At 53.2% G+C, this 15437-nt stretch overlaps 2 protein-coding genes across 6 annotated transcripts in view; one reads left to right on the plus strand and one right to left on the minus strand.

Annotated features, from left to right (window-relative positions):
* The window catches only part of Arhgef4 (Rho guanine nucleotide exchange factor 4), a 124647-nt gene extending 113644 nt beyond the window's left edge, over nucleotides 1–11003 (plus strand). For 2 of the 4 annotated variants that reach the window (XM_010603131.3, XM_033757219.1), the window contains 9 exons: nucleotides 2588–2767; nucleotides 3686–3865; nucleotides 3934–4113; nucleotides 4943–5175; nucleotides 5436–5565; nucleotides 6959–7090; nucleotides 7646–7904; nucleotides 8575–8652; nucleotides 9176–11003. In XM_010603131.3, coding sequence (XP_010601433.2) covers nucleotides 2588–2767; nucleotides 3686–3865; nucleotides 3934–4113; nucleotides 4943–5175; nucleotides 5436–5565; nucleotides 6959–7090; nucleotides 7646–7904; nucleotides 8575–8652; nucleotides 9176–9327 — 1524 coding nt within the window. In that variant the 3' untranslated portion in view covers nucleotides 9328–11003. Of the gene's footprint in view, nucleotides 1–10; nucleotides 142–2587; nucleotides 2768–3685; nucleotides 3866–3933; nucleotides 4114–4942; nucleotides 5176–5435; nucleotides 5566–6958; nucleotides 7091–7645; nucleotides 7905–8574; nucleotides 8653–9175 lie in introns of those variants that run through there. The other 2 variants (XM_033757220.1, XM_010603132.3) reach the window with 2 other exon arrangements.
* A 305-nt stretch (nucleotides 11004–11308) lies between these two features.
* Nucleotides 11309–15437, minus strand: part of Fam168b (family with sequence similarity 168 member B) — a 32653-nt gene continuing 28524 nt past the window's right edge. For both annotated transcript variants that reach the window (XM_010603137.3, XM_010603138.3), the window contains exon 7: nucleotides 11309–15196. The gene's annotated coding sequence lies outside the window, so the exon portion shown is untranslated. The remainder of the gene's footprint in view (nucleotides 15197–15437) is intronic.

The following is a 15437-nucleotide window of genomic DNA, read 5'->3' on the forward strand; positions in this document are numbered from 1 at the left end:
GCGCTGTGCTGCGTTGCAACCTGCCCCCTGGCGCCCAGCGCGCGGTGGTCTCCTTGGTGCTGGTGCTGCTAGTCCTCATCAACGTCGTGCTTATCTTCCTGCTGGCCTTCCGCTGAGCCGGCAGTCGGCCCGCGCCGCTGGGTGAGTGGCCCGGCGCTCCGGCCTCTGTCATCCGTGGCCCACACAGCATGCGGGGGGGCGGGGAGGTCTCCCACCACCCATATGCTCACTCTGGGGTGCACCATGCCTGAGCCCCTGGGGCAAGGTGCACACGTGCGCGGGGTCCTTCTGTCTGCCCTCTGTGCCATGGGGAAGGGGTATGGCGCAGTTCCAAGAGTAACTGAGGATGCGGGGCCGGGTGGGAAGTGTGCGTGTGCCTGTGAGCGCAAGGCACGCAAGGCTGGGAATGCACCTGTGCGGGTCGAGCCAGGTCTGTGAGCGATGTCCAGGCTCCTCGGAATGTCGCCCGCAGCCGCTTTCCCTATTCGGCCTCCTTAGAGCCAGAGCCCTCTGAACACACTGAGCCCGCGTGGAGGCCAGCCTAGCGTTCCTGGGCTGGTGGAGTCACGAGCTCCTGCGTGTGAGAGGAAGGAGCTGTCAACATGGGGCTGGCGGAAATGGTCAGTCATCGGGACAGGGCAAGGCAGTCTGGCAGCTTTGCCCTCCCCTGTGGTCAAAGCCGTGGACAAAGGGAAGGATCCCAGCCCAGCCTTGCACTTGTCCCTCCAGTCACCCCACCTGCCCCCCATAAACATCTCAGGCTATTGGGCTTGACTCTTGGTTTAAGGAGCAGCTGCACCCAAGACAGCACCAGGAGAAACCTCTGCCTGGAAGCCCGCCCAGCTGCCGTGCAGGTGCATCCGTTTCTGATGTCTTAGGAATGCGTCTCTATCTCCTGATATCACATGGTGATGTCACAGGCAGCTGTTGCTGCTACTGAGACACGGAGGGGACACAGGGATATCGGAGAACTTGCTAGTGGCCATGTGTCTATTTGGTGTCTCCTGGCCACGCATGGTTCCAGGACAAGGACACAACACCTTCCTACCTCCACCTCAAGGGCTTCTAGGTGACTGGGCTAGGCAGCCTGAGAACTTGTCTGAGAACAGAGCCCAGAAGCCCGGTTCCTGTGAAGCCCAGCCTCCTGGCCCACACCTTCCACTGCTTCCCAGCAGCTGCGGGAAACACCCCTGGGGGGCTGCACCATAGAGGGAGGGCTGCAGAGCGCCAGGCCGGAGGGACCTGTTGATGACTCGGGTCAGAGGCAGGTGTTCCGTGTGGCTGTGTATGCAGGATCGGTCTAGGACCGGGGTCAGTGGGCAGCCCTGCTGTGCTGAGTGTGGCTTCCTTCCCCGTATCTGTGCCTGTGCTTACAGACCCTGTATCGGGTCTGGTCCCTTGCTTGTTCACTGGCTCACCCGTACCACCAGGAACGCCCACCTTCTTCTTTCTCTTGAGCCACGTCCTTCAAGGTCTCACATGGCAGCCTGCTGGGGGAGATGTGTCAGCTCCACAGGTGCAGCAGGCTGGCCCTTCTCACATGGTCAAACTGAATCCTCCTAGTTCATCCATCCGTGTGACTGTGTGAGCACCTGCAGGTCATCACAGCTGGGAGTGAGGACAGAGGGCCAAGGTCTGCTGCTTCTGGGGGTATCCCAGTGCTCTGTGCCTGGGTACCTGTGCGGACTTCTGAAACAGCCACCGAACCATGAGTGTAGGCATGCAGACATGTTTGGAGTAGCTGTCACCCTCAGAAAAGAGTAAGAGCCAGTGACTGAGCTTCCCAAACCTGCTTGGAGGAAAGCCCTGGCCCCTCTCCCTGCCACGTGGGTCTGAGACGGAGGCTCAAGCAGTCCCACCTGAGTGCAGCCCTGCTCTCAGCCCGTGTCAATGTGAGGATTCGCATGCACACTGCCCTAGGAGCACCCAGGAAAATTAGGAGTAGAGGGCTCACAAGGCATAGAGGCAACTCGGTGGAGTGTCTGCCAAGTGACACACAGATCGCTGCTTGACTGCTACGCCTGCGGGTGGCTGTGGTAGGCCGCACACACACTCAGTCTCAGCAGAGAGGGGTATTTGCAACTCCAAGCCCACCCCTTTTCTCCTGTCCTGAAGCACTGGAGCAGGGGAGGAGCCTACATTACAAGAAAGCAGCTGTCAGCCCAATGAGAAACAGAGCTCCATGTGCAAGGGCTGCCTGAGAGGCAGTGAGGAGCAGGCTCGAGCCAATCCACTTCAAAGGGGAGTTTATCGGTAATTTGAGCGGAGACATCAGAACTGAGATTTGGAAGCTAAGGGGCTCAGTCAGGAGTGAGGAAGGAGTGGCCTAGCTCAGAGGGAGGGACTCAAGGGTAGGCAAAATCCTACATCAAGTTCACTTCAGACTCCACCACTGTGCCCTGGACAGTCTTGATGTGCCCAGGGCACAGCTGTGCTCCAGAATAGCTGCTGGCTAGGAGGAAGCCTGTCAGCCTCTCTGTGAAGTGCATCGGTTGCTGAAGGTGGGGACAGAGCACAGGGAGGGCCTCAGCCTGGGGCCCAGGACAACTGTGCCCTACTGACCCACCTGCTGTGGCTCTCTCCACAGCTCATCAGCGATGGCAGTGTGGTCTGTGCTGAAGCACTCTGGGACCATGTCACCATGGACGACCAAGAGCTGGGCTTCAAAGCTGGGGACGTCATCGAAGTGATGGATGCCACCAACAGAGAGTGGTGGTGGGGCCGTGTCACCGACGGCGAGGGGTGGTTTCCAGCCAGCTTCGTGCGGGTATGGTCCCACGCTCAAGAAGAGCCACCTGGGGAAATCCATGCTCAGATCAGTTCTGGAGTCCCAGGTTCTGGGCATGGACCTCACCCTCTCCACAGTGCGGGACCTGGTGCCTTGGGCTGCATGGGTGGGTGTCCCAGAACTGGGACACAGCTTTCCTTGCGCCACAGGGCCACCAACACTTCCCTCTGTCCCCTGACCCAACCTCCTCCTGGAGGGCCCTCAGGCTAGGGGAAGCAAGCAGCTTACACCTGCGGAGTGGAGCGGTGTATGTGAGAGTACCACATACCATGAACAGCGGATATACCCGCACACCTCTGGGAGGCAGCGGGACTCACACAAGCTGAGGCACACACGAGTCAAGTCATTAACCGAGGTGTTCACAGGGAGGGGACCCAGGCAGGTCCCACCTAAGGCACTCTGGTCTCCAGGAAAGGAATCTTAAGTGCAGTTTCCAAAAGGCCAGACTGGGGCAGCAGGCAGGGAGAGCCCAGGCCCTGGCATTCAGCTTTTCCTCCTGTTCCAGGCTCCCTTGGGTGAACTGCCCTCTGCACCTCAAGCCCTCTCCTGAATTTAGAGGTTGGAGAGCAGTGAGACCATGCCAGCATGCCCCAGCGTCACGTCACGGCCCCTAGGTGGTCCGGTAGGAGCAGGCTGTGGTTCTGAGTCCTGGCGCATACTCCAGGGACCATGTTGAACATAAGCAGTCTACGGAAAACGGGGCATGGGGCCTGCCAAGGCCAGGGTGGCTTGTGAACAGTGGCAGCGTAAGGCGCTGTCCCACTGCCCACCCTGTATGCACCATGATGCAGCTGCACCCTAGGCCACCGTGTTCCCCTTGGGTGGCCCAGGCTTGGCCCCGCACGGCCACCGTAGTGTGCAAGGTTGTAGGGCTGACCGGCCTCCTGTTGCCTATAGCTGCGGGTGAACCAAGACGAGCCTGTGGAAGACGATGAGGCCCCGCAGGCCCAGAACGGCGAGGCAGAGGACGGTGGAGCTGAGGTACAGAGCAGCAAGGACCAGATGCGGACCAATGTCATCAATGAGATCCTCAGCACTGAGCGCGACTATATCAAGCACCTGCGAGACATCTGCGAGGTAAGGGGAGGCCCCGCCCAGCCAGGCGGAGCAGGGTGCAACAAGCCCTGACCACGCCTCGCCCCCAGGGCTACATCAGGCAGTGCCGAAAACGCGCGGACATGTTCAGTGAAGAGCAGTTGCACACCATCTTCGGCAACATCGAGGACATCTACCGTTGCCAGAAGGCGTTCGTGAAGGCCCTGGAGCAGAAATTCAACAGCAAAAGCCCACACTTGAGTGAGCTGGGTGCCTGCTTCCTGGAACATGTGAGCACCGCTCCCCACCCGGACTCCCGAGCCTGCTTGCCAATCCCGTCTGTGTGCTGGGGCCCTGCCCTCTTCCCCACTCACCCCAGCCCCTGCTTATTTGCTCTTTGCTCCCTGCTCCATCCCGGCCACGTGCTGCCCTCTTCCCAGAAGCTTCCCAACTGTGCACACCATCGGCCTTCTCAGCTGCCCTCAGCAGTTTCAGGAGGGTCTCCTGCTTCTGTGGGGGGAGCGAGTCAGGGAAGGCTCTCGGGAGCACAGGTCTAAAGATTAGCCTGCCAGGGATCTGCTCTGGGCAGAGAAGAGGGAATAAGGGCTGGACCACCTGTTGAGAGCCGGGATCTGTTGCACTAGATTCTAGGGCTCCTTACAGAGTGGGCAAACTGGTATTTGTGTGGCATTTACAGCCAGCATCCACTCTGGATGCAAGTGGTGCTGCACCGACCTCCATCACCTGGGCTGCTCTACCTGTAACTCCTTTCACTCTTGCCTGACGGAGCAAGGACAGCTGAGCAAAGCCTGTCTCTCCCAGCCCCAACCACCATGCTTTCTGGCCTCAACGGCCCTGCCTAAACTGATACAGTTCAAATATCTGCTAAGCGTCTTACTGATAAAGCGGGGAGCAACAGGTGGCCCTCACAGCATACGTGTCCTCACAGGTTTTCCCGTCTGTGGGTGACTCGACGTAGCTCATGCCCCATCACCAAGTAGGTACACAGCCTGGCTCCTGAAGGGAATACAGAGGCCTTGGCTCTCCCAGATGGCTGCCAGTTTTGCTTGGGAAGCAGGAGACATCCACCCTAACCCAAACTTTTCCTCTACCACCCAGCAAGCAGACTTCCAGATTTACTCCGAATACTGCAACAACCACCCCAACGCCTGCGTGGAGCTCTCGAGGCTCACCAAACTCAGCAAGTACGTGTACTTCTTTGAGGCCTGCAGGCTGCTGCAGAAGATGATTGACATCTCTCTGGACGGCTTCCTGCTGACACCAGTACAGAAGATCTGCAAGTACCCCCTGCAGTTGGCCGAGCTGCTTAAGTACACACACCCCCAACACAGGTATGAGATGCTGGGGCCCTGTGCAACTCTAACCAGCTTTTGAGCACCTGCAGTGTTCCAAGTACTACTGTAGGCACAGGGCCCCACCCTCAAGCTGCCACTGTAATGGGGAGACAGCAATAGGTTAGAGTTCTGTGCTGTGCCTGGTATTTCTGGTCAAGAGGCAGAGCCCCAGAGGGAGCCCCACCAGGCAGGCTTCAGGAGACACCGACAACTCGACTCACCAGACTACTGCACCCTTCCATCTCTGTTCTGCCCAGGGACTTTAAGGATGTTGAAGCTGCCTTGCATGCCATGAAGAATGTGGCTCAGCTCATCAACGAACGGAAACGGAGACTTGAAAACATCGACAAGATTGCTCACTGGCAGAGCTCCATAGAGGACTGGGAGGTGAGGGTCTCAGAACCCAGAAAATACTGTGAGATCCTGGCCTACCTCTGAAAAGTCTAGGAGGGAGAAGCAGGGAGCCAGGCTCCTGGGAACTAGTGGGCATTCATGGTGAAAAAGCAGGTTCTTATGTGCAGGTACAGGGACTTTGGTGCTACCTCCCAGAGCCAGACTTGAGCACTGGTGGCCTTCTGGCCTGTGTGAGATTTGATATTCTCCCCCACCAGCTACCATCCATCCCCCAACAAGGAAGGATGTTTTTCTGAAGCATCAGTCTGTTCCTCTGCCCTCGGGGGACAAGCTCTATCCCTGGGATTCAGTCAATTTCTGGGACTCCCAACACTAGGGTTCCTTGCCCAACAGCATAAGCAAAAATGGACTGCCTCCTGGCTCTGTTTATCTGGCTTGTCCATTCCCTGTGTATCTTTGCAACACCAAGGCTTGAGACATTCCTGTTCTCCAGGGACAGGGGACTCTGCCTCTCTACCACCTACCAATATGCCTCCTTGTGAGGCTCCCTACCCACATGGTGCCACTCTCAAGTACTGTGTAAGATTATCATGAAAGGTAATTACCTGAAAATCAATCACAGTCAGCCACAGAGCACATAAAAACACAAGGGCTGGACCCTGGACAATGAATTGGCATCCCTGGGTTGGGACTTGACAGTGTGGTCTACTGGTTCTGAGGCCCAGCCCAGGGTGAGATGACCTGTATGAGCTCAGTCATCCCAACTGGACGGCTGCCAGTGGCCCCGGGTAGAGAGCTTAGTCTGAAACTTTGAAGTTCTGATGGTGGAACTCAGGTCCTAAAATATATTTAAGCTGAGGGGGGCTCTCCTTAAGACCTCTATTAGGCTCCAGAGGTGAACTTTTAGGGCAGCAATGTCCAGTCAAAAGATCATGTGAGCAACATACAGATTTCTATACTTCTAGCACTGTCTTAACAAAGGAAGAAACAAGTGAAAGTGACTATTAATGATGTTTTGACTCAATAATATATCCAATCATTTGAACTTGTAGTCAGCATAAAATGTGATTCATGAGATACTTTATACTGTTTCACACTAAATCTTCAAAGTCAGTGTGTATTTTACCCTAGGACTGCATCTCAGTACAGAGTGGACACATTTCCACATTCAAGAGCCACAGCTCTTGAGCCCGACTACAGCAGGCCCAGTTTAAAAGGCCGGCCAAACCCGGGCAAACCCACTGGTCTCTCTTCCCCCGTCAGGACCCAGAGGACTTCCTGGGCTTCCAGAGCGTCCCTTCCACTGGGCTCAGTCGAGGAAGATTGCCTGCAGGGGAAGGCCCTACTCAGCCCACCACAGTGAAGGCAGAGTGGCGAGCCCGAGGTTGGGTGTGCCCAGCTCATGACTTTCCTTGGGGTCCCTCAGGGGGAAGATCTCTTGGTTAGGAGCTCGGAACTCATCTACTCGGGGGAGCTGACTCGTGTCACACAGCCTCAAGCCAAGAGCCAGCAGAGAATGTTTTTTCTCTTCGACCACCAGCTCATCTACTGTAAGAAGGTACCAGTCACTGACCTGCTGGGTCAGTTCCATTTAAAGCAGGTGGAGGGACTGAAGCTCAGGGATGGGGACCACTGCCCAAAGTGAAGGAGCCTGACAGACCCTACACAGCCACCCCCGGGAGCCCTCAGGTCTGGGATGAGGTGAGGGTAACTCTGTGGGGTGTGCCCAGCCTAGCTGAAGATACCCTCATTCTTGAACTATCCCCTGCCTGCTTCTGAAGTCACCACCTCCCCTGGAAGTCTGTGCTTCCCTTCTCATCTTCCTGTAGCTTGTAGCTTCTGCTTCTCTTTCAAATATGGCCCAGAGGACCCCCATTACCAGAAGCCCTCCTTGTCCACTGCACTCTTCTCTGCTGTGATGTGTCTGGTGCTGCCTTAGTTTCACGGCTGTCACCCCACCAGACCACACACAACTCAAAGACAGGGTGGCTCCCAACCAGTAAGCAGCTGGCGTCCTGGGCTACACCAGGGTCAGCACCTGATGACTGGGGAAGGGGCTGGGCAGAGGGTGGTGGGCCCAGGACACGGGCAGCAGATACGAGCCACGGCTCAGGATGGCATCTGGCAGGACCTACTCCGCCGAGACGTGCTATACTACAAGGGCAGGCTGGACATGGATGGCCTGGAGGTGGTGGACTTAGAGGATGGGAAGGACCGAGACCTCCATGTGAACATCAAGAATGCCTTCCGGCTGCACTGTGGCATCTCAGGAGACAGCCATCTACTGTGTGCCAGGAAGCCTGAGCAGAAGCAGCGCTGGCTGAAGGCCTTCGCCAGGGAGAGGGAGCAGGTGCAGCTGGACCAGGAGACAGGTGCGAGACCTTGCCCCGCTCTGGCCCACCCAGTCCTCCTGCCAGGCTGCCAGGCTGTTAGGGCGTCAGGACCATTGAGAAATAATGAGTGCATCTCAGACCCAAGCCTGCAAGCTAGGTGAGGCCCCAAGAGCCTCTTGGTCCTACCAGTAAGCACAGACACTGCCATCCTCAGCCTTCACCTCCAGGACATAGTCTGCTGGCTAGGGTGGGGACCACAGGCTCCCACAGACACTCCCAGAACATTGCTCAGAGCTTGGGAAACCCTCACCAGGCAGCTCAAGCCCTGGGAGGTAGGTACCAGCTTCCAGAACACTCCCTGCCCCATGTAAGCAGGCCTCTCCCCAGTGCCTTTCTCCTGTTATACGCCCTGACATACTCAGCAGTGACCAGGACAGCCTGTGACTAGGGACATCCTCCACTGCAGCACAGAGAAAAAGATAAGATGCTGGCCAAGTGGGGGGGGTGCATGGGGCTGAGCCGAGATGGAGGTCATGCGGGGCGTCTCAAAGGGCTCCAGCCTCCATCGTGGCAAAGCAGGCGGATTAAGCAGGCTGGGAAATGGTCCAGCATTGTGGGAGGACCACAACTGGGCCCACAAAGCACACCGCCTACGGAGGCGTGTGGACAGGGAAGGACGAAGGGGATCTCGTGTGTGCCGTCTCCCCAGGCTTCTCCATCACTGAGCCGCAGAGGAAGCAGGCCATGCTGAATGCCAGCAGACAGCAGGCCACAGGGAAGCCCAAAGGTAAGCGGCTGGCAGTTCCAGCTTGGGCAGTTCTGGACTGATTACATTCCCCTCCGACCCGTAAAGCAAAACCACTAGACCCCTGCGTATTCAGAAGTGCCCAATGACCTCTGCAGGTGCGTTCCCAAAGGCTGGTGATAAGGAGCCACCAGTGATAAAAGCTGGGTCAGTTTGCAGCTGTTCTTGCTCTTGGCCTCTCTGACCTCCCCAGAATGGCACCATGAGTGCCAGTGCTCACTTCCCCAGGCTCTCTGACACTGTCACAGCTGCCTAGGAAGGCGTGCATCCTGTTTCTACAGATAGAGCTAAGTGTCACATAACTCGGACACAGCCACTCACCATCCCCTCCGCAGTAAGCCAGGCCCAGGCCGAAGGCTCTAGAGTATGGTCAGTCCCCGGGGAAACAAGTGCTGTGCAGCAAAATCGCCACAAATGGGGGCAGGGGTATCCCTGCAGAGCCCTGCCATGGGGACCTCTACCCTGTGCCGGTGGACACCCATGACTGCTGTTTCTCCCTCCCCAGCTGTTAGCAGGCCCTGCTACCTGACACGCCAGAAGCACCCAACAGTGCCTGTCAGCCGGCCCCAACAGCAGGTCTTGGTCCTGGCAGAGCCCCGACGGAAACCATCCACCTTCTGGCACAGCATTAGCAGACTAGCACCCTTCCGCAAATGAACCAGCACTCACCTGACAGCACTTTGTGGATCTCTTCGCCCACAGCCCCAAGCTTTGCCTCCCCAAGGCCCGCTCCACCTGGCCATTCTCTGCCTGATTTGCAAACTGGAAGCGAGCAGGGCTAAGCAAAGGAGTTGCCAGTTGTTCACTTCTGGATTTCATCCCTGCTGCTGGTGCAGTGAAGAGACCAGCTGGGAGGTAGATGCAGGGCTCCCGCACGAGCAGCACCTCCTGCAGCCTGCCTACCACCTCTCCGGCTCCACCTGCACTCTGGAGCCAGGGAGGCATAGCTCAGACCATCGGCAGGGCTGCCATGCAGAAGTTGCTGGCTACTCCAGACTCCAGAAATCTAATCATCCCTAAGCCTATCTCTGGGCAGGAGAAGCTTGCCCTATGGCCACCAGCCTCCTGCAAAGCCAGATTGTGTGCCCCTCTGCCCTCCAGTTCTTATAGGCCCACAACCCAGTGGGCCGGGCCAGGCCACTTGCAACCTCAGAAGGCAGGAAGCAGGAATTCTGTGCCCAAAATGTCTGGCCCAGAGCTGCCCTTCTGCCTCCTAGTCCCTCTAAACGCTGCTGGCTGCTGGATACCTCTTCATTTGTGATGTTGGGTGTGTGTTGTGAGAACAAAACCAAACAGCCACATATGGATGTTCATGTTTTGTGACCAGTCCACCTGTAGCTGTAAGGTGGCTGCAGAATCACGTGGTTTGTTTTGTTTGGATTTTGTTGTATTTTTTTTCTAGACAGAGAAAAATAATTGTTAGTGACACAGAAAGCCTTATCCTAGTGAGCGTGAGAAGCCATAAGGACTGAATTCTTGGCCCAGGACCCAGGATTGACCCACCCAGCCCAGGTGGCAGGCGTCATGAGGCACCCACATCCTGTGGGGATGTGGGGGCTGCAGCCCACGCGTTGGCATGGAGCCCACAGGACTCAGCAGCAGAGACGGTCACTCTTGCACTATACCTTCTCCAAGCCAGAAACCACATTAATTTCATAAAGAAACTTGTGAAAAGTAACCTGGCTGCCAGCCTCTTTGTTGGTGTGTGTGTGTCTGTGCATTTTCTTCCACATACACAACCCAGCTTTGCTTGCCTGCCACCCAGGGGAGGAATGGGCCTAGAAGCAAGGGAATAAGGACTGCAACCCCCAGAGCTGGCTAGGAATGAGGCGCAGCTGACGCCATTCCTCTCTGCCCTGGTCCCCAGGGCCTCCAGGCTGCTTCCCTTCCTTACTGCTCCTGGTGCATTCTGCTGGGACTTTCTGGGGCTCAGCATCATCCCTGCTGAATGGGAAGACCCCGGCCCCAAAAGCCAGGAGAGAAGCCTGAGGCCGCTTCCCTCTGTCTTCCACAGGGACACACAGCCCCTTACCCCACACATACACTCCACTGCCTGCACAGCACCCCGACCAACCTCTGGCAATTTCCTAACGTGTGAGAAGCTGCCATACCTACCAGTCAAACTACACTGTATCTGGGCAAAACTCAATGAAACAACCATGCAAAACAAAGTATGCAACACAAGTCAATCTTTATTGAAAACTGCAGTATTAATACATAACAATTCATTACAATAAACGTGCCTTTAAGAATTTTAAATCTGAGCTCATCCACTCATCAGATTGCATAAAAAATTAAAATAGTATGAATTTACACCTAATTGAACTGGCTCAGCATGGATGGTCCATTCCTTTATATTGACATGTGAGTTCAATGCAGAGGCGAGGGTGCCTTGAACACTGGAAGACAATGCCGACTTAAGCTTTAAAAAAGTACCAAGAGAACAGTGTAAAAAACAGTATTTAAAAATCATAAAAAAAAAAAAAAAAGGGACCCATTTTCTATCCTGTCACAGCCCATGAGGCTCCTTGGGCCCTTTCCTCCAAGATGCCATCACCACAACCCACCAGGAGTAGTCTCTGATCTGGCCCACTCATCTGTTACTGCCCACCAGCCTGCATCAGGGCCCACAGTCCACCCTGCCCAGGGGCTGCCTGCTGTGCTCACCTGGGACAGCCCAGTCTCCTGAAGTGCATACGAGCTCTCTGGATAGATTCTGCTCCTCTGTCTCATTGTCCCAAGGGACTAAACTGTGACTAAAGCAAGGTTACCCCACAGGTTTTCCATTCTTCAAATGAACTCAGAGCCAGGAAGACAAGACAACACTTCAGACAGGCAAGATCAACGTCCAAGCTTATGCCGAGACCTCACATCCCCACCTGCAGTGCACTCAGGAGTCTGCCAGCCTTCCAGAAGCTAAGGCAAACAGTAAGCAGCTGAAACACACACAGATCTGGGAGGTGTACCCTCCTTAAGCCAACCACATTCCTACCAGACCCCCTTAGAAAGCACCAGAGAGAAGGACCAGTGGCTGCCCCACCTGCTGTCGCACCCAGGGGAGGTCCCATGCTGCCCAGGCAGTGCCAGGCCAACTACAAGTGGAACAGCCAACTGTCAGCTGCCAGATGAGAGAAGGTGGCCCAATTGGTCACAGTAATACTGTATCTAAATGTTCAAAAAAGATAGGTGAAGTCTGGATTTCCTTTGCAAAGCAGCCCAATATTTATACAACTGGATCACGAAAGCTCCCACAAGGACACTGCTGCTGGATGTCAGTGCATTCCAAACTGCCTAAGAATGTATGTCCTCTTATTGGCATGTCTTCCAAGAACACTTGTAACTTACTTCCTAGCTGCCTGTCACAGCAGGATGACACCACCAGATGGAGCCACGCACCAGGTGCCTAGACACTCAGCAGCCTGAAGCCTAGCCCATGTCCCTGCCACCTAAAAATACATTTGCATAGCACTCAGGAAAGGATTTCACAGAATAGCAACTGGTAGGCCATCAGCATACAAGAACGGTCTTAGAAGATGGTTCATAGCATACATGAAAGGTTCTGGAAGCACTTCCCTGCACGTGACCATGACTGGCCCTGGCTCTGAGGGTGGCCTCACTTCTGAGTCAGGGAGCACATGGGCTGACTTTACAACATTCACTCAGCCTCCAACCAGCTCCAACTACATTTCTATCGGCTGAGAGGAGCAGCTGCTACATAGCTGAAGAAGACAACTCCCAAGCCTCAGGGGAGAAGGTACAGAATTTAAAAAAGGTTTTAAAGATCCATGATGATGCCTGCCCGCAGCTACACGATCCAGATCATTTGCTTGCCCCTTTCAACTTCTCAGAGAACAATTCAATCGAAGATCTCTCAAATCAGAAATGTCACACATTTAAAAAGAGCAAAAGTCCTTGGAATGTTCCACAATGTGCTTGGGATAACAAACTATGCAGCTTTGTAACAGATGACTGACCCAAGTACTATTTCTTTAACTAACTTTACTAGAACGGAATGCACCTATGACAGTTTTATTACTATTAGTTAAGACTAGATTCTTATCTGGTATTATCTACCTTTCATAGATCTGATACCTGATGCCCTGATAGTTTCAAAATTGGAAAAATCTCCACAATGTAGAAGTATCTGATAGTCTCTCAATTCAACCTTACAAAAGGGAAAAAATTTAATTATAGAGAAGAAAGTGTTCATACAGCTGATAAAAATGGAGGTCAGGAGATGCAAAACTTTCTCCAACTCAGCATTTAAGAGAACACTCACCCTGTGTGTGCCAGTCTCACACAGGCCTGGAGACAGCCCATGGAACCTAGAACTTCCTCCTGATTGGAATAATACCACCCCTCATAGGTACGTTTCTATTTTTGTGTGGGCTTTTAGAAAGCATACACGAAAATCATGTTCTCATATATCATCACTCAACTGGGAAAATGCCTTCTCTGCCAGTCAGTTGAGTCCCTGGGACCCTTGGAAGCTACCAATATTGTAAACCATCCACTACCCAGATGGAATTACCAACACGACTTGCAGAAATGAACACAATGGTATGCCGAGGGTAAATGACACCATGTGTACGCGCACACGCGCACGCGCGCACACACACACACACACACATAATGACACACACATAATGACACACACATGGGGGGGTATAAGTGCTCAGGAAGCAATTTAAAGTATTTATCAGTAAACATTCTATGTTAATGGACACTAGGAACAAGGAAACTTTTGTTTACAATGAGCCATGCAAAAATATTCCCAAACTTATAAAATGTGAAAAAAGAAAATCATGACAAATATTTACTATAAAAAATAAGATTACCAAAGGCTCAGTGGTCAGGTGTTCCACCTGCCAGCCAGGCTAACTGCTAATGGAGCAAACCCCAACTCAGCACCAGGGCCCTGACTGAGCTGCCAGAGACAGAAGCAGCACAGAATCCCCTCCCAACTGAAGACCACGGCACTTCACCAACACTCGGGTGGGGAAAAAAGATGCACCCCACCCCACCTGACAAGGCCCTGAAAAGGAACAGTTCTTTCTGCCTCTACCCTCTGAGCCTCACTGAGAACAGCCAGCCATTCCTGTCACTCAAAGTCAGCTTATTAGGAAAAATGAGACAAAAAACAACTCTTCATTTCTTATGTACAATATTCATATTTTAAACTCAAAATCTCTTCCATAATAGATGCCAGTGGGTGGGCAAATGCATTCCACTGCTACCAGGCCCTTTGTCCTGACTGCACATTCTCGGCATTGAGTGCCTTCAGCTCAAGGATAGCTGGCAGAAGACTCTCACACCTCAGATTCAGCCCTGTGCTCCTCACCCTAGAAGTCCCGGAGTCAGACAGGAGGCAAGTTATCATCATATAGACCACCCAGCACAAGCTACCTCTTTATATCTGCAGACCTAGTCAAGACCTTGCCTCTCTAGATACCTGTGAGGCGTTTAAAACAACTCTGTTCCCTTTTAAGCATTCGTAAGTATACAACATTCTCCACAACACACAGCTGAAATTTTTGCCCTTCTTTATGAGAGAAACAGCAATAGCTAAGTGTTTTTAACTGACTCAAACATTTCTCAGGCTAAAGAAAATATGGAATGACTTTCTAACCTAAAGGAAAGGACAATACCTGCTCCAAATGGGGCTGTTTTTCTTTCACATACCTTCCATTCCAGGAAAATAAACTAGTTCTACACAGTATTTTTCTAATAAAGATATAGAAAAATGATCCTTCTTTATGAGATATGCAGAGAAAATTGTTGATATGCAGACCACCCTCGCCCCTAACTGTCCTGGCCAAATGGCTCTGTTTCAGGATGATCTTTAAGTATGTCCCTGTTCCCCTGACCCCTCTAAGGATGAACAGAAAAAGGCAACACCCTGTGACTGGCTACTCCTCAGCTACTGTGGCCTCCTTACTCTCTCCTCATTCCTGTAGCTCCCTGGTACAGTCAGTGTCAAAGAAACAGGCCAATGAAAACTAAAAGTCCAAGTCCCTAACTGGCTACCCACCATCAACCCCAGAAGGCTGAAGAATCATCTAAGGTAATTCAGATGCTCTATGAAGAATTCACTTTAACACTTATTAACGTTAAGACTGCATACATTACAACAGTGCATTAGGGATACAAGTTGTAAAATACATTTTCCATTCCTTTGGGTTTTGCATATGATGGTTTTGCATCAGTCACTGCAGGTAGATTGAGCAAGCTTGGTTTTTGTGTTTGTTTTTTTAACATGCATTCAACTAGATATGATTCAGAATAGATTAATACTCCCTTCTTATCATTACAGTTAGCTAAAAAATTGCCAGGCAGACCACAAAACAGGATTTAAGACCAACCCACAGTTAGTTGGAAACTAACGGCGCTGGGACCTGCTGGGCTGGAACATAGTTGTGTTTAGCTAAGTGTCGAGAGCATTAAGAAGAAAGTCTTGGTTGGAGGCACAAGGCCTGCAGCACCAGCTGTGGAACCTTGATGTGACTGCACAGCTCCATCCTCAAACCTGGGGGAGAACAGACACACAGTCACACAGAGCCTTTCTGGAATGCTGCTCAGAAAACGCCACACCAAGGTCCAGGGATGCCAGAGGGACACCATGGGCAAAGCAGCCGAATCTGGTACCCACCCACCACATAGAGACCAGTTTCCCTCTTTTCCGCAGGTGGGAACGGGGACAAGCACACTCCAAGGATCAAGGTACATAGAAGTATATACACCAGCAAGGCGTGGTGGCACATGCCTGT

Source organism: Fukomys damarensis, unplaced genomic scaffold, assembly GCF_012274545.1.
Source record: "Fukomys damarensis isolate Sample0158 unplaced genomic scaffold, DMR_v1.0_HiC HiC_scaffold_29, whole genome shotgun sequence".
Classification (NCBI taxonomy): domain Eukaryota; kingdom Metazoa; phylum Chordata; class Mammalia; order Rodentia; family Bathyergidae; genus Fukomys; species Fukomys damarensis.